Source organism: Brachyistius frenatus, unplaced genomic scaffold (assembly GCF_029030835.1).
Source record: "Brachyistius frenatus isolate BFR_SWC_R1_liver_20210118 unplaced genomic scaffold, ASM2903083v1 Contig_21, whole genome shotgun sequence".
NCBI classification, from domain to species: domain Eukaryota; kingdom Metazoa; phylum Chordata; class Actinopteri; family Embiotocidae; genus Brachyistius; species Brachyistius frenatus.
This window is the reverse complement of record NW_027210620.1, coordinates 1,154,434-1,171,710: the sequence shown is the minus strand read 5'-3', so window position 1 is coordinate 1,171,710 and position 17,277 is coordinate 1,154,434. Positions and strand designations below refer to the sequence as shown.

The following is a 17,277-nucleotide window of genomic DNA, read 5'->3' as shown; positions in this document are numbered from 1 at the left end:
CGAGGGGATTACATGCACCCTGGTGTAGATAGGCTTACTGTAGCCTCATTAACAGAACACAATGATGCCCCCACCTCCGAGCAGAGATAAGGAGCCGGATTTCAAACGCACTCAGCCCAGGTGGTGCAATGTCCAGGGTGCAGCACATCAGGCAAAGTCACAAGAGCTGAGGCACTTTTACACTGGTTTGAACCCCCCCCTTCTGCATCCAAAGGCTGAAACAAGCAGCAACGGTCAACAATTATGATATTTTTGGGGATCTCTGCTGTCATTTATTATGACAAAATGGCAAATACTTGGTATTTCCATTATTTATTTATTTTTAAATTAAAAAAAAAAAAAAAAAAAAAAAAAAAAGGTTTTCTGTTTTATATATTGTAAATTGAATATATATGTGTTTGAGCAAAAGAAACACATTAAAGATACGAGCTTTGGAATATTGAGCCTTTATAAAAAGGTCAAACAGGCATTATAAAATGTGTACTATGACTGCCAAAAGTACATATCAAATTCAATAACTATGTTAAAGTAACTATTTGTAAGAAATATATCAACATGTTTTAAATGTAAGAAACAATATATATGGGATAAAGTGTGGGAGAAGGAAATACTTCAACATTTTTGAAGAGTCAAGTAGTTTTAATGACTTTTTTGTTTCATAAATCTCATTTTTAAATAGTGATCCAATAAGGTCACTTTGAACTTGTTTTCTGGTATTTTCTTTTCATAGTTTTTGACAATTTGTACTAAATTGATTGATTTCTAGTACGAATATTAAACAAATTAATTGGTACTTAAAATAATCATGAGTTGTTGCTGTGTATCATTTAAAAAGATCCGGTTTCAATCAATACCTAGTATCAATGTGTGCTTTTTTTTGTTGTTTTGGCCATACAGGCCAGAGTTTTGATGAATACCCTCATCACATCCTCAGTGAAGCTCCTTTTCCCGTTGAACCAACTGATCAGACTGCTTTCTAATTGCATTTCATTTGTCTTCCATGCAAACCTGCTCAGACTGATACTGGCTAATGAGGCCAAGCTCCACTCATGCTGCCAAAACGCTATTCTGTGTAAATTAGGAATTGTATTCTACGCTGATAAGAGTCTTATCTGCAGGACTGAATAGGTCTTCCGAATCTTTTATTATCCAGATAAAAGCTTTGGATGTCTTACTGCCACAGCAGGCCATTTTTTTTTTTTTTTTTTTTAAACATGTTGCTTTCGGGTGCCTCATGATTCAATGTGTATGTCTGACGGTGATACCAGACCTCCGCCACACGTCTGTCCTCGGCAGACAGAGGAGGAAGAGGGATGTAATTAGCCCTAATTATTAACTGGAACTTGAGGAGACTTGTGAGACACCATATCGGTGTCTGTCCTAAACAGCTTATTCAGGGCAGCAGATAACCAAAACAATCCGCTAAACTTCAGCGACAATGCCTGAATGTTTAATTAAATAGTGTGAACTAATTAGACTCAGACATTACATCATTTGGAGCACAAACCACAGACAAAATGCTTTCTTAAAACGGGCTAATTGATCTTTTTAGCCAAAGTGAATTGATTAAGGAAAACACTAATTCTGTTTCACGGCGACCACACGTCGACTTCACAGGGCTGGAGTTTGTGCCTCAAACTTTCAGCTCACTCCTTTTCTCTCTCTGTTGCTCGTCTGAGACCTGATAGAAATTCAAAAGGATCTGCTGCTTTGAAGATAAGCGCCGTGGTTCTGCCATAAACAATGATTGTGCTGTTTCTTTCCTGTGGCGTGATTTATTTAAAGTATTATGCTGTAAGGATTTGGGCTGGTTTTCCTGGCAGGGCCGCCTGTGTATGTATCCACTACTTGTGCAGCTCGTTGGATACTCGAGATTCAGGAAAACACTCAGGGAACCACCAGCAAAGTCATCAAAAAATGAAGCCTTTCACTCAGAGGGTAACAAATGATGACATTTACCAACACTCTGAGGAATTCAACATAAAAATGATTTTATCAGTTGTATGTGCATCACTTCGTCTTCTTGCATAATTGAGACCTGCCTACATGTAACCAACATGGCAAAGGGGATTTTAGAAAAACACAATGCTCGTGGTCTTGCGCACACACACACACGCGCACACACACACACACACACACACACACAAACATATGCTTCCTTTGATAAAGTGTTTTTATACTAGAACAAATTCTATGGCAGCGTCCCTTAAGACAATATCAGCGTAAAATACCAAGTTATTTATAGCGATTGTGCCATTTTGACTTCAAAAAATAAACGTGCGCACTGAGAAGTTAAAATACAAGAGCGCTATTAACCTTACAAGTCTGTATTCTAGTACAGGCAGCGTGTAAATTATAACCTGCATGACCCGTAATATTGCAAAAATCTAAATGCGATTGGGCAACACAAAAATCTGTCTTTACTTTAAATCTCTGGACTGCAAAGTTTTGCGACAGTAAAGATCCTTAGGTGACAAATACCACATCAAGATGGGTGTGAAGCCCGGTAATTAAATTATATTAGTATGAACATGTGTTCTTGGCATTTTTATGTCTCTGAAGCAGAACCGGGCAAACTATGTGTTTGTCTGTGATTGTACTCGACGAGGAGGGAGGTGGGGGGGGGGGGGGATCTTTTGAACGTCCACACCAGGATACAGCTGCCTGTGACTAATTTCAAACTCCCCTTCTAGGGCCTAGGCAACCCATTTCGCAAGTAACACACATCACCAGGCATCTGTTTCCTGTTTTCATTCTTTGAGTTATCTTATTTTCCTTATTTCCCCCTCACCTGTTACAGTTCACGTTCCTTCCATCATGCAGCACGAGTCGGAGTCGGTTGTGCTTGTACGCGGTCAGTCCCTCAAGTACTAATGAATGCAGCATAAAACAGATCCATGATTGAGCTGTATGAAACTTATGGCAGCAAATTCTAATTCCCTTAAAACGGCAATGTGTAGTTTTAAAGATGGAAGTTTAATGACAACACAGAAAGCCATGTAAAACGATTTTGGCCGTCGCTGTACATAAACGCTAACTTTCTCCGACACCTACGAGCTGTAATATTTCCGCAGTTTCTCATCAGTCGGTTTCAGAATCTTCTTCTCCGGCATGTTAACAACCCAGCCTGGAGCGAGGCCAAAGAAGATCTGTCGGACATCCTTCCTCATGGCCAGCATGTGATACAGTTCATCCTTTGAAATGTCTGGCAAAACGTAGCCATACTTCTGTGCCAGGGCGAGCCGGGCCTGCTGGATTTTTTCCGGGTCCGCCAAGTAACCCCGATTTTCGGCACCTGTGTAATACGGGACCATGTCCACCCCGGGCAACATTCGCTTCGGGATTGGCTGCCCGCGCAAGAAGAACGGGACTGGCTTGATGAGAATCCCTGCACAAATGACAGGATACTTTTTCAAGCTTCTGATCTAAAACACAACATTAAATGCAAAACAAACCGGATCTTTCGTCAGTTACCGAGACTTATGGGATCGTAGAAACCAGTCGTGATGACCCCTCCGTTCCTCTCAATCGCAGCTATGACACCTTCAGACGCTCTCTGAACCTCGATGTTGATCTTTGCTGCGAAAATGTCGGCACCCTGGAAAAGAACAAACAGACGGACTTCTGTCAGAAACGGGTGAAAAACAGAGGTCAACAACAGCATCTCCATCGGTCGGTCACAGTGGCAACACTGTCGTGTGGTGCCACCTACTGGTTAGAGTTTTAAACCAGGAGCCACAGATATGACATGTTCTGGATCCTGAAGGCCTGATTTCTTTTTTTTTTTTTTTTCCAGCAATTAAAACATATAATTAAGCTTCTTTTACACCATGTTTCATTTCATCGACGTGTAAAGTGTTGAACCGATGTCTTTATGGACATAATGAGGCTGACCCGCAGCTCTACTGACAATTTCCATTGTATTTTCCCCATCTTTTTTTTTGTGTGTGTGTTATTAATACAAAACAAAACATGGAAGAGAAATGAGTATTTTTCTTCATGAAGGCATGTTCTATATACATTTTTCTGCTTTTCAAAGACAAGTTACCTGTATTTTAAAAGTAAAACCCGCCACCATAAAATCAAATGGTCTCATTCTGCTCTTAACGTGTTCATTTCCTCTGACAAAAATGACACGGTTTCTCTCATCTGTTCCCCCCCCCCATCGGCAGTAGCTGATTTTTTTACTGCAGTTGGATGTTCGCCGTCTGTAACCGCCGAAGATGAGCGAGCAGTTTTTTTTCTCTAATTCTCTTCTAACTCTCTCTGGTAGGTGTGAAGAGGCCCCGGTGCAGCGATCACCTCGTCTACGAGCTGGACTCCGTAGTGCCTCTTCAGCGGCTGGATCGTCACCCCTCTGGCATTGACGAGCTGGGTCAAGTCGACGGGCTGCGTCGGGTCGACGCGTCCCAGGTCGATCAGGTACTGCAGTCGTTTTAGTGTCAGAGGCTTGTACTGCGGACGGCGACTGAGGTGGAACAAAGACATTACAAAACGCACGGGTTAATGTTGGTGCTTGAATGTAGCACTCGGGCTTTGCAAAAAAAACAACAACAACAACAACAACAACAGACACCTTAAACTTAAACTACAATAACGCCCAGGTGATGGAAAGCAACATTTGAGCTTTAATAGATTCACTGTGCAGTCGGGCGACTTCAGCAACGCAGTGACAATTTCTGAAGGATTTGGTGGTTGTCCTCTGATACTTTATGACGCCTGTGAATAGATAATGCAGAGGCTTGTTGGACTGGTGATGTCACAACACCGAGGTCGTGAGAGATATTAGGATTTGGACACGATGCCTTTTACAAGTGCAGCAACAACAACTTCAAATGCAAGATCTGTTTCTTTGCTTGTGAACAACAATAATACATGATATGCTCGGGGTTTAAAAACTGGGAAAACACTGCTGGTATTGTTTTTTTTTTTTTTTTTTTGTACCTGTGTCCTTCATTGAATCCATATTTCGGAATAGCCAGATAAAAGGGTGTCTGTCCCCCCTCGAAGCCCAGCCGAGGCCGGGTGCCTCTCTGGCGCTCCCCTTTGTGTCCTCGTCCGCTTCTGTTGCCCCCGTGCTGTCCTCTGCCCCTCCGTTTCTCCTGCAACACAGGGACATTAAACAACTCTTTTCTTTGCCTTGAACGTCGTTTTGTCCCCCCCCCCGCTGGCTAAACAGGCTAACTAGCCGTGCGTGTCGCTAAAGATAGCTGGACGACGACGACGACGACGACGTGTTTTGAGCTTACCAGCTGCCTGGCGCCCGGTTCAGGCCGCAGGTTTGCCAAAGTTATCCGCGGCAGAGTCTGCAAAATATCCCGCGCTTTGGCGCCTGTTTTTTTAGGGAAAGACATGTTTCCGTTGCTCACATGTCAAAAGTTGGCGAACCAAGGACACGCGGGTCACGTGACAGGCCGGGCGCACCGGAAGTACTTCTTTTTCAGCTCTGCGACGTTTCAAATTAAAAGCGCGATAGTCAAAAATGCACTACATATACTGTTGATCTGGGAGGTGTTTTAGGCTATGTCACATATTAGTATTGAAGTAGTAGAAAAAGAAAATAGTTATTTTAAAAAATATATATTTTTTTTAACGGTAAACGTAACAACAGACGTTTCAGACCCTTTCTGTGTTGAAAGGTTACAACATAAGCTTTTATTGAAGGCATTTGTTTACTATTCATGTTGTAATTTAATATATTCAACATTGTTATTATTTATTCCTGTCGTCGTCATTTCGTTGAGGTACCGCAGTGTGCTTTGCTGCTACCGTGCGGGATTTAACTGTCATTAAATCAGGGCTCATTGACATCTCCCCGAACCAATGGGTGATCGGTATTCGCAAGACGGCCTCTCGCGACCAGCCAATCGTGTGGTCGGAAGGGGAGGGGAAGAGGGGGCGGGACTCTGAAAGCGTGTCAGCGGGCGCTTGCTGTTCGTGTAAGTGTGCCAACGGTAAGAGTGATCCGGCGGGGTGACATTTTCCACATAACTCAACTTCCCTCCCCCCCCCTCAAAAAAAAATACCCCGCTTTCGCGACCGAGGAGGCAAGAGGAGGCGCTCGGACCCCTGACCTCCAATCGTCGGCCGGCATTTGTCCTTCAACTGTTTTCTACTCGGCGGCGTGAGTTGGACCGACACAACACTGACAGCTGGGGGAGGGGAGGGAGGAGGAGGGAGAGGGTGGAGGTGGTGGTGGTGGTGGAGGAGGTGGGTGGGGAGATCTCTTTAATGGCTAACCGTAGCTAACTTCTCCCTTCACACCCGCTGCCTCAGCGCTGTATGTGCGGCAATAACATGTCAGCGCCCCTACCTGCCATTGTGCCCGCAGCCCGGAAAGCCACCGCAGCGGTAAGTTTTCTGTTGGTGACTCGAGAGCTAGACATTAAAAAAACAACAACAACAACAACAACAACAACAATGTTCAAGTCGATGTTATTCTGGCTTTTTTTTTCTTTTTTTTTTTTTCCCCAGGTCATATTTCTGCACGGTCTTGGTGACACTGGGTAAGAAAAGAAGTTTTGTTTCACCCCTGCTGTAAAACAAAAACAAAAAAAAACAAAAAAAAAAAGATGTCAGTTTCCAAGGCAATTTGGACTGTATTTAAACAAAAATATGTTTTTCCTTCCCCTTCTCCCCCATTATGACAGGCATGGCTGGGCTGAAGCTTTTGCCGGCATCAGGATGCCACATGTGAAATACATCTGCCCACATGCGTAAGTATATAACTTGACACAGAGAAAGCAAAGACCAGGGAAAGATTTAGAAAGTCGGGAAGCCTTATTTACACTTGAATGGTCAAGTATTTCCCCCATTTATTGACATGAAAGGGTGTAAAAAAAAAAAATGTCTGAACCGGCTAAACTGTGATGTTACTGCTCTCCGTTACTTACAGACCCACCATGCCTGTTTCTTTGAACATGAGGATGTCCATGCCTTCTTGGTAAGCGTCCCGCATTTGTGAGCACATTTCGGCAGAGCGTGTGGTTGTCACGTATACGGTGAGCCTCACTGTATGTCTTTCCATTTCTAGGTTCGATATCTACGGGTTGAGCCCTGACGCAGATGAAGACGAGACCGGTATTAAGAGAGCGTCGGAAAATAGTATGTCTGTAAAATGATTTTGAACTTTGTCCTCGAGCTAAAAAAAAAAAAAAAATGCAGAGCTTTTTGTCTCGGTCAGATTTGACAGCAAAAGTTAGAATTTTTTTAAAAATTTATTATTATTATTTTTTTCTCACCACAGTTAAAGCCTTGATAGACCAAGAAGTGAAGAATGGGATCCCTTCGCATAGGATTGTCCTGGGTGGATTTTCACAGGTAAGTGTGGCATGTGCGCAGATGATGTGTTACACACTGCTCAAAATAAATAAATCAAGGGAACACTTAAACAACACGACGTAACTCCAAGTCAACCACACTTCTGGGAAATCGACCTGTCCAGTTAGGAAGCAAACACTGATTGTGAACCAATTTCAATGTGACCGGTTTGGCGGCGGGTCAGCGACGGTCTGAGGAGGCATTTCTTTGGAGGGCCGCACAGCCCTCCATGTGCTAGCCAGAGGTACCCTGACTGCCATCAGGTCCCGGGATGAGATCCTCAGACCCGTTGGAAGACCAGATGCTGGTGCAGTGGGCCCCGGGTTCCTTCTGATGCAGGACGATGCTCGGCCTCACGTGGCTGGAGTGCGTCAGCAGTTCCTGCACGATGAAGGCATCGACGCTACGGACCGGCCCGCCCGTTCCCCAGGCCTGAATCCAATCCAGCACATCTGGGACATCGTGTCTCGTTCCGTCCACCGACGACGCCACGTCGCACCACAGACTGTCCAGGAGTGGACTGATGCTTTGATCCAGGTCTGGGAGGAGATCCCTCAGGAGAACGTCCGTGGTCTCATCAGGAGCGTGCCCAGGCGTTGTAGGGAGTGCATACAGGCACGTGGAGGCCACACACACTACTGAGCCTCATTTGGACTTGTCTTGAGGGATTTCCACAGAAGCTGGATCAGCCTGTGATCTGATTTTTCCACTTTTATTTTGAGTATGATTCTGAATCCAGACCTCCATGGGATAATGATTTTGATTTCCATTGATCGTTCTTATGTTATTTTGTTCTCAACACATTCCACTATGTAATGAGTGAAGATTTTCAACTGGAATATTTCATTCATTGACATCTAGGATGTGTTGTTTAAGTGTTCCCTTTATTTTTTTGAGCAGTGCATAACGGCATTTTTGCAGTGAATCCCAGGTACAGTCAATAATGTATTTAAATGACCAAAATCAAAAGGCGCACGCACACAAGTTCACTTCTCAATGTGTTGATTTTTTTGTTGAAATACATATGTATTGATATTGTGCAGTTAATTTAACAGCGTAGAAGAAAATGGAGTTTAACAATTTATTCCATCTGCTGCTTTTTGCTGAAAATTGTCAATATTTAATGGGATTACAGCAAGATTAATGATTGGTAAACATAATATTACAAAACTCTTTGGGTCATTTTTTTTTTGTCACTTAAAAAAAAGAAAATGATTGTGTTGTTGGTAGTTAAAGAAAAGAGGTACACCACTCACTAAGAAGCCAAAAATCCATCCTCTACAGTTGTGGCTGCAATGCCTGATGCACACGAGAGGATTTAATAAAAAATTATTTACCGATTTTTTTTTTTTTTAAAAACACCAGAGCCTACAATCACAACGACAGATTTAACAGATTTTTTAAAAATATTTTAATCATGAGAAAACACGCACCTCGGATGATTCAGTCGAGAAGCAGGACCACACACTTGGCATTCACACTAAACCATTTCAGAGCGGACTTGAGATCTCACAGAAACTGGCATAACTTCAGAGCAAAAAAAACGAACGTGGAGGCGGACTGTCATCGTCAGCCGTTTGCACTAGTGTGTGCTGTGTTTTGCACCGAAAAATAAAATGGTAGAATAATACCGTCGATAAAGTCATGGTTGAGAAGGCAAAATCGGCTAGGCTTGTGTGTAATGCAGTTTTATTATTAGTCCCAGTATTGCAAGCTACTGCTACGAGCTCCTGGTATTGTTGGAGGAAACAGGTAGAGGTGAGAGTGAAACCTGTGATCATTAGAAATGTCATTTTTATAATTTCTTTTAATAGTCATTTTTAGTTAGAAAGCAACAAAACTTGATTTGTTGCTATGATTTGGATTATTTCATGCTTGTTTTCTCTGCTAATAACGGTGCGTAAGATCTATGGAATGAGGACTGGTTTGTTGGTTTGTTTTTGTTTTTCCCAGGGTGGAGCGTTGTCTCTCTACACGGCTCTGACGACTCAGCAGAAGCTCGCTGGAGTCGTCGCTCTCAGCTGCTGGCTTCCTCTCCGCCGGTCCTTCCCTCAGGTAGGGGGAAAAAAAAGCTTTCAATCACTGCCACTATAATCATTCAGGTCCAATTGTTGTAGTTATGGTCTTCCTACAGGAAGGGAGGCTGTAGCTCAGTTGGTAGAGTGGGTCGCACACTAATCAGAAGGTTGGTGGTTCAATCCCAGCTCCTCCTGTCCACATGCCTAAGCGTCCTTGAGCAAGACACCGAGCCCTAAAAAAAAAAAAAAAAAAAAAAAATGTCTCCCGATGGTGTACCATCAGCGTGTTGTAAGTCGCTTTGGATAAAATCCTACACACTATAACGCGTCTTTCATGAGTTTTCATGCTTTACGCAAATCTGTCGTGAGTCGTGTTCACTGTAATCCAAAATCCAATCCAATGTCTTAAATAGAAATTTTGAAGTCGTTCAATGAATATTAGGAAAGAAAAATAAAGTAATTGTTCACCTGAGAGTTCAATTTGATTGTCAGTTGCAACAGTGTACTTCCACATATTTTTTGTTATCGATAACTATAGTTAAAAAAAAATTTTTTTTTTTTTTTTTTTTTTGCAAACTATTCCTTTAATTGAATTACACAGCAGGTATATCCCATAGCCAAATCATAATCTGTCAGATAATAAGATAATAAAAAATAATCCTAATCTCCTCTGTTCTCAGGCGTCTGCCCACAATGTTAACAAGGACATGCACGTCCTACAATGCCACGGGGATGCCGACCCCCTCGTCCCCTTCATGTTTGGCAGCCAGACGGCAGAGAAGATGAAAAGCCTCACCAATCCTGCAAACGTCACCTTCAAGTCGTATCGGGGTCTACCTCACAGCGCCTGTCCAGAGGTCAGTGAGGAGACGGTCATATTTGACTCTAAAGCTTTCATTATTGTTCTGTCTGAGCGCTTCTTCTTTTTTTTTTTTTCTTCTTCTTCTTCTTCTTCTTCTTCTCGGTTTTGTACCTCTGCAGGAAATGGTGGATATCAAGCGATTCATAGAGAAGCAGCTTCCTCCCATTAGCGATGAATAAACTGGAGAGCGTCCGCTCACCCGCTCAGCACCATCGGAGTCCCTTTGGGCTTGAGTCCAGCGAGACTCGGTGGATTCGAGGACCACTGATTTACTTGACAATAAAACCACGCTGCTACTCATAGATCCAGACGGAACTGGGGCTGCCAGGCGTTGGCCCGAGAGAGGCATGACTGGAACGATGCTGCATCCTGACCTGGAGCCACACACAACACTCGGTGTTACAGTAGAGTAACATTAGTTGCTTGATTGCAAAGCTCTTTGCCATCGAGACGAGCCATTTCTCGCAGGAAACATGTGTATTATAATAACTAGGGCTATACTTTATGGTTTAATACCTGCTGTCTCACAATAAATGGCTTGTTGGTAAATGTTTTTTTTTTTTTTTTTTCCATTGATGTAGATTATGTGTTGTAGTGCCGTAACAAGTTCATTATTTGGTAAATCAACTCATTTAATTAAGGCTTTTTTTTTAAATTTGAAGCAGAATCGCTAAATTTTTGTTGCTTCCAGCTTCTCAGATTGAAGTATTTGCTGTCGTCTCTTTTGGCTTCCGTAAAACCTGATTATAAAGTACATTTGACATCTTATAGACAAAACTTTGAATCTAAAAACTGATTTTTTTTTTTTTTTTTTTTAGAAGGAAATGACTGATTTTGGCTGCTGTAACGTGTAGAATATTCCTTTTAAACAGATTTCCACACAAGACATTAGCAAACAAAGCACAGGCATCTTAATATGCAATCTGTGCATGAAACGTGTCTAATAATGAATTTTAGTTCAAGAAAGCGTAGAATAATCTGTGAAGGTTCATAACACACGACAGCAAAAACAACATATGATTGTGCTTTATTTAATTTGTGAGAATTCAAATAGCTTTTTCACACAAATCACTTTTTTAATTACACAAATATATCAGTGGTCATGGTCATGTATTCAGTTTATTTATCCCTGTTTTGTTTAAATTAAATATATGACTAATATCACAGTATTGAAACACACAGACAAGATCTATTTCCGGGTATCAGCTCGTCCAGTTTGTAAAAACTTTGATCTTTGAGAAGAGCTGAAAGCACCAACATGTGAAGTCATCGTGGCACCGTTCATGTTAGACTAAAGGTGCTAGTGGATAAGATATTATTCCAAGGCACTTTCCTTCTTCTTAAGTTACCGTTAAATAAAACTTTGTTTCTACAAGAACTGGATATGCATTAAGGCTCACAATATACCTAAATACAAATGCAGTGCTCACAGATACATGCGTTCCCTTCATTAAACAAGGTAGAAAAGTGCAATGTCAAGCGCTAGGGAGTATATAAAAATATAGATATGTTTCCGGACAAGTAACTGATGCTGAGCCGAGCATTTGTTCGTGTTTGCTCCGAGGGTTTTGGTAAGCTAATCGTGGGGTAAATAAACAGCAGTTGCAGCTGGATAAAGACCAGGTTTAAGTAGTGTTCATTTTCCTGTCTCGTCTTTCTCTAAATAGCAGGACTCCCCAACGTGAACACAAAACTCCTTCGGGTGGGATGCATGCGCCGGGAGAAAGCTAATTGTGCGGCAGTGGAGAAGTCTTATGGCTCGGGGGGAGGCTCCTCCAGGCTCTTCAGCAGATCTGTGTACGCGGACGAGTTTATGTAGCGGGGGTACGAGTCTCTCTGCATCAGCGTGTAGATCTGCTGCTGAGCGTCGTCGAACGTGTGCGAGGTGGGCTCCAGCATATTGCGGTTTATCACGTCTCGAACGCGTGAATCCAAGCTGACCTGGTGAAGGTGTGGGAGAAAGAGAAGTGTGGGGGGGGGGAATTATGAGGGGAAACATTTGAGCTTTTTCGACCAGTGCATGACAGACAAGTGGTTAATCGGGAAAATAACCCACCAATTTACTGATCGTGGCGATAGATATTGCCCCCAATAATAATATTTTGCAAGGTCAATTAATTTGTAGGTTATGTAAATGATTTAGTCTGTAAAAGCCTGAGATGATGTCTTCAAATTTGGGTATTTTGTCTTGACCAACAGTCCAAAACCCTAAAATATTCTATACACAATAGTATACAGTACACCAAAAAAAAAAAAAAAAAAAAAAAAAAAAAAAAGCAGCAGACCCTAAAACCAGAAAATAAATCCATAATAATCAGATTGCGCAATTATCAGTGTATTTTCTGTCGATTGACTAACGTAACCACTAATTTTTTAATCGGGACATTTTGAGTAGGTACTTGGCCTCGGTGTCTCACCTCTTTAGGGGAGAGAATCGAGATGAAGTCCTCGTATATTTGACGGACTTTCTCCTCCACCACAGTCTTGTTAGTTTCCTTTTTGAGCTCCTCGCAGGCGAGCCAGAACATCATGTTCTCCTCGCTGAACTCCGTCCTCAGGAACTGCCTGAAGCAGCTTCGCCCGGCTGCACTTTTCATCACCCTTTCAAATGACATCGCCCAGGACCGAGCGTCTTCCAGGGTAGGCTGCGGGCTTGAAAAAAAAAAAAAAAGAAAGAAGAAAAGAATAGTGGCTATATTGATTCATTATTTAATTTTGGCAAAGGTTCTGTCGTGCACGGGTCACATTACCTGTCTTCACAATTAGTAGTTTCCTCTGTCCTGCGCTCACACGTGGACCTCTGTATTTTCTCGTCTTCGCTCCTAACAGTCAAACTAGATGAACAAAACACACACAGTGAGAACGGTTCTGCTTTGATCATGAGGCTATTTATAGTCGTTTGTCATCCGGGTCTGAAATAGCGAAGAGCCCTTTGATGTCGACTTTTCTTAATAAAAAAAATAATGCATGCACAAAGCAGATGTGAATAAAGAAATCACTCCTGCAAAACAACTGTATCTATAATACACTGCATGACCAAAAGCATACGGACACCCAAATAAGTCATTTTTGGACATCCAATGGGCTTAATGTACGACTTTACCTGCCTCCACTCCTCTGGTTTTCTCAGCAGGTTCTGAAACCTGGATGAAAAGATTTGCTCCAATTCAGTCACAAGTGCATTTGGGCCATTCAGTGGACCTGGCTACCCCAAACAGTTGCCACAAAGTTGGAAACCCACTAGTCTCTAAAATTGTAGTTCTTGGGGTCACAAGTGAGGGGTGACCATGTTTGGTTGTTGTTTTTTTTTGCAGTCTATAATCAGAATATTTTCCTTTCTTCAGTCATTCAAAATGTCTCCAGATGAAACAATTAGGGTCATAAATGAAAAACGTGGGGAACCACTGGTCTGATATTATACTGCATGCTACAGCGTTAAGATTATAATGACGCTAAACATGAAACAATATACAGTACTTATGTGAACTGGGGGTGTCCACATGCTTCTGGCCATGTAGTGTAAATTGCGATAATATATATAAAAAAAAACAACAACAGAAATGGGATTTATCTCCTGAACTACAGTTCATTGATTCCCTGCATTATAGCGCAGCGACACAGCGTATTGTATGTTTTGCTTGTTCCACATTTGAAATGACGGAACACCTCCAGCAGGTTCAGGTCAGTCAAGTGGGAGCGTTTGGTGTAAATAGTAAAATGTGTTATTATTGACCTCACCCCGTGGGGATCATATTTTGCGTAATTGAAATGTTCCCACGAGGTGAAGTAGCAGCTGGCTGTAGACTAATTGGTTCAGGTGAGGGTCCACTGAGAGCCATCCCACCTGGGAGCGTGGCCGTTCAAGCTTCGCAAGCATTAAATAGAAGCCATGGATGTAGAGACAAAATGTTTAACTCATCCCCGGCGGGGTGAATTAGCGCGGCCGTGTTCTGCAAACTCCGTCCTCGGAGGGAGCTCGAGAAAAATGGGTGATAATTTCGAAACAAATTAAAACCCCCGAGGCCTTCGGCCAATGAGAGCCGGCGTGGGGTCACAGGACCGCTGAGTTTCTGTTGCCCCGCGATGATGGTGTGGGCGGTGGTGCTGCTGAATGGGTGGGAGGGCGGAGGCAAAAAGGAACGCGCTGCTGAGCCGCTGCTACCGAACAAACCCGAGAGAGGCATCTTCATAGTATTCATTTTAAATCCAATACCGAAGTTGAAACACTCAGCAGGTTTATTCATAAAAATATTTTCTGCTTTTACATCTCTGCAAATTAAACATCTCTGGTCGTACAAAACAAGAGGTTTGAAGATGTAAACTTGGACTCTGTTGCATGAATTGGGCAAAACAGTGAATCAAGAAAAATTTGATGAATTCAGTGTTTTTAATTGATAATGAAAATAGTGATTATTTGTAGTCGACATACCAGATAATCAGTACCGGTAAAATAATGACCTTTCTATTCATTTTAGTGTGAACAATAACATATAATAGTCCATGCAATGCAATATGAGCTGAGTGGAAATGTTAATATCCAGGTTTTGATGTCTTAAACATTGAAGGGTATTTAGGAACTTGTATCTCCTCCTTCCCTAACGGCTGGTGGGAGGCTGTAATTTAATGTATTTTGTACTGCTGCTTCCGTTACATAACATCCGAATGCATAAATATGAACTTGTCATTAACAAAGTAATCGACAGAAATCTTTTTTTTTCTTGCGTCTATTTCCTGCCTGTACGTTTCAGTGGCTTTTAAAGGACCATTCTGCAATTTTTTTTTTTTTTTTTTTTCATATTCATGCATCATGCATCACTGTGGGTGTCGAGCAGTTTCCTTTCGGCTTTAGATTTTGAAATGCATTTTTGTGGGCTTCACTTGCTCCGTGGCTGGTCTCCACTCAGCAGCTGTGCTTTACTTTTCTGTATGTCATTGCTGTATTTTCATCCAGTTCAGCGGGCGGCTTTTCTTTTTTTTTTTTTTTTTTTTTTAGCAGTGTGCGTCTGCGGTGTGTTCATGCAGTGTTAAGTTTTTAATGCGAGAGGAGAACAAATTCATTTTTCATCGTCTCACTGATTGTCATCCATCTTGGATTCTCTACAACAATATTGCAGCTTGTCAGTGGAAGTGATTTGTGAATGCACGCAGCTGACTTCCATGTGTTGCACGCATGCAATGAAGAGTCTCTGCCGGCAGATGAAACTCCTCTGAGGGTGATTGATATAGACGATAGATAAACCGCAATCAGGGAATCAAATGCAAGTGTTTGTACTTTCTAAAAATGTTTTAAACAACGCAACAATATGGATTAGATTAGCAGCCAAAGCCATTATTTCACCCTTGAATGGTTCCTGTCATCCGTCAGTAAATCTGTGAGTTGATGGGTTCTTGAACCCCCTCCTCCTCCTCCTCCTCTTCCTCCTCCTCCCCTTCCCCCTATCGCCTTGGACCACATCTCTGTTATCTCCAGCCCTGCTGTGTGGGAATCAGTAGAGTGTTAATTACCAGGAGCAGCTACAGCAGCAGCACCAGCAGAAGCAGCAGGCGTTTGAGGCGTTGGTGGGGGTGTTTCCCATACTGTGGCGCGCTTGGAGGACACTGGCAGCTGCTTCCTGATGAACCTGCATCTGTCTCTTACGCATCTCCACCCGCTCTGAGCCCCTGGACTGCAAGGAGAAGACGAGACAGAGAGAGAGAGAGAGAGAGAGAGAGAGAGAGAAAGAGCATTTACTGGAAGATTATTTCTGCATTAAGAGGGGACACGCAAACATCACAACCCAAGACATCAAAGGAGATCTGACAAGGAGAAAAACGTATTGATAAAACAATAAGACCTTGCTCGGTCTTATTCTGAAATTTTCTTCAATGAAAAAAAAAAAGAACCAAAAAAAAAAAAAACCCTGTCTCTTGCACGACCACTTCTCGACGCGAGGGATCAACTTCTTGTGCACCTCTGTAGTAGTCGACATTTTTGGATCCACAAACAAGGCGTCGTACGTCCTTCAGGAAGACATTTCAACTCCAACACCTCGAGAAGCCAGACATGTCCCACCGCTCTGTTGGATCATGCTGAATGTAACAAAACCCAAATATGATGAGCAACCCCCCCCCCGCGCCCCGCCCCCCTCCTCCTGCCCCCCCCCCCCACACACACACACACACACACACACACACCCTCTCTCTGTCTGTGAGGGATGAGCAGTAATATAGCGACAAGGCGTTACTCTTGGACCGCAGCAATCGCATCCATCAGTCGCATCCTCGAGATGATGCACAAACACACACACACACACACACACACACACACACACACACACACACACATACATGATGGTTGATGCAAGAAAAACAGCCAGTCTGAAGCCAAGCAGCCATTTATAGAATCATGATGAAATCATTTGATCAGAAAGGCTGATAATGTAATGAGCAGGCAGAGCTGATTCATTTTTTTTTTTTTTTTTTTTTTTTTTTAAAGGCAAAAAAAGAGCCAGATCTGCAAATATTTACATCGCAGTAATCCGTGACATATTCATTTTGGTACGTGCACGAATTGCCCCAAAAATGAATCTTTAATATTTCCGTTTGCGTGAATATCCAGATAAAGATGCTCCAGCAGCCTCGCCGGATCCTAGAATTACCCGCCTTATTTTCCGAGAAAAGATGCACAAACAAGGAGGACTGACGCTGATTTCAGGAGGCCTACGAGCTGTTAAAAAACAACAACAACAACAACAACAAAAAAAACATCAAACATGAACGTGTACTCACTGTGTCACCATGAATGCCAGAATACAGGTGATTTTTTTTTTTTTCCTCCCCTCGATCACATCCGTCTGCCTCGACTTGACACAAACCAGTTGGTTTCCTCTCCGCGCATGCGTTTCCTGCAAGTGTGAAAAAGATTGTTCTGCGCTCATGTATTAACAGCCAGAACACAATGTGCGCTGTCTGTGGCAGCGACGGGTTCTTCAGGACAGACTGGGACTCGCTGTCTGTTTCACAGCACAAGACAATACTGAGGATTTATTTATTTATTTTTAAGTGGTCATTGATTATACTATTAAGCAGCTGCTGTTG

At 42.6% G+C, this 17,277-nt stretch overlaps 3 protein-coding genes across 4 annotated transcripts; 1 reads left to right on the top strand and 2 right to left on the bottom strand.

Annotated features, from left to right (window-relative positions):
- Window positions 1-2,960: 2,960 nt before the first annotated feature.
- Window positions 2,961-5,413, bottom strand: mrpl15 (mitochondrial ribosomal protein L15). The gene is made up of 5 exons (XM_069696352.1): window positions 5,250-5,413; window positions 4,945-5,102; window positions 4,303-4,468; window positions 3,475-3,598; window positions 2,961-3,388 (listed from the first exon to the last, which is right to left on the bottom strand). The coding sequence occupies exons 1-5, from the start codon at window positions 5,352-5,354 to the stop codon at window positions 3,051-3,053; spliced, it is 891 nt and encodes a 296-aa protein (XP_069552453.1). The 5' UTR covers window positions 5,355-5,413; the 3' UTR covers window positions 2,961-3,050.
- Window positions 5,414-5,894: 481 nt separating this feature from the next.
- On the top strand, window positions 5,895-10,749 carry lypla1 (lysophospholipase 1). 2 transcript variants are annotated; one of them, XM_069696346.1, is made up of 10 exons: window positions 5,895-6,124; window positions 6,277-6,351; window positions 6,475-6,506; window positions 6,651-6,716; window positions 6,896-6,943; window positions 7,034-7,104; window positions 7,247-7,320; window positions 9,274-9,375; window positions 10,019-10,195; window positions 10,320-10,749. In XM_069696346.1, the coding sequence occupies exons 2-10, from the start codon at window positions 6,283-6,285 to the stop codon at window positions 10,377-10,379; spliced, it is 699 nt and encodes a 232-aa protein (XP_069552447.1). In that variant the 5' UTR covers window positions 5,895-6,124; window positions 6,277-6,282; the 3' UTR covers window positions 10,380-10,749. The 2 variants fall into 2 exon arrangements, with proteins under 2 accessions (XP_069552447.1, XP_069552448.1); XM_069696347.1 differs by lacking the exons at window positions 5,895-6,124; window positions 6,277-6,351; window positions 6,475-6,506; window positions 6,651-6,716 and adding an exon at window positions 6,756-6,797.
- Window positions 10,750-11,210: 461 nt separating this feature from the next.
- LOC138619694 (regulator of G-protein signaling 20-like) lies at window positions 11,211-17,056 on the bottom strand. The gene is made up of 5 exons (XM_069696348.1): window positions 16,969-17,056; window positions 15,706-15,866; window positions 12,951-13,034; window positions 12,618-12,852; window positions 11,211-12,141 (listed from the first exon to the last, which is right to left on the bottom strand). The coding sequence occupies exons 2-5, from the start codon at window positions 15,840-15,842 to the stop codon at window positions 11,953-11,955; spliced, it is 645 nt and encodes a 214-aa protein (XP_069552449.1). The 5' UTR covers window positions 15,843-15,866; window positions 16,969-17,056; the 3' UTR covers window positions 11,211-11,952.
- Between the last annotated feature and the right edge of the window lie 221 nt (window positions 17,057-17,277).

Bases quoted from the DNA above. Each gene is read 5' to 3' on its own strand.
- mrpl15 (XM_069696352.1), bottom strand. From the start codon at position 5,354: ATGTCTTTCCCTAAAAAAACAGGCGCCAAAGCGCGGGATATTTTGCAG. The intron at 5,103-5,249 runs GTAAGCTCAAAA...CCTGTGTTGCAG, and splicing joins AACCGGGCGCCAGGCAGCTG to GAGAAACGGAGGGGCAGAGG. The intron at 4,469-4,944 runs GTACAAAAAAAA...GTTCCACCTCAG, and splicing joins GGATTCAATGAAGGACACAG to TCGCCGTCCGCAGTACAAGC.
- lypla1 (XM_069696346.1), top strand. From the start codon at position 6,283: ATGTGCGGCAATAACATGTCAGCGCCCCTACCTGCCATTGTGCCCGCA. The intron at 6,944-7,033 runs GTAAGCGTCCCG...TTCCATTTCTAG, and splicing joins AGGATGTCCATGCCTTCTTG to GTTCGATATCTACGGGTTGA. The intron at 10,196-10,319 runs GTCAGTGAGGAG...GTACCTCTGCAG, and splicing joins CTCACAGCGCCTGTCCAGAG to GAAATGGTGGATATCAAGCG.
- LOC138619694 (XM_069696348.1), bottom strand. From the start codon at position 15,842: ATGCGTAAGAGACAGATGCAGGTTCATCAGGAAGCAGCTGCCAGTGTC. The intron at 13,035-15,705 runs GTAATTAACACT...TTGTTCATCTAG, and splicing joins TGCTGCTGTAGCTGCTCCTG to TTTGACTGTTAGGAGCGAAG. The intron at 12,142-12,617 runs GTGAGACACCGA...CACCTTCACCAG, and splicing joins CGATTCTCTCCCCTAAAGAG to GTCAGCTTGGATTCACGCGT.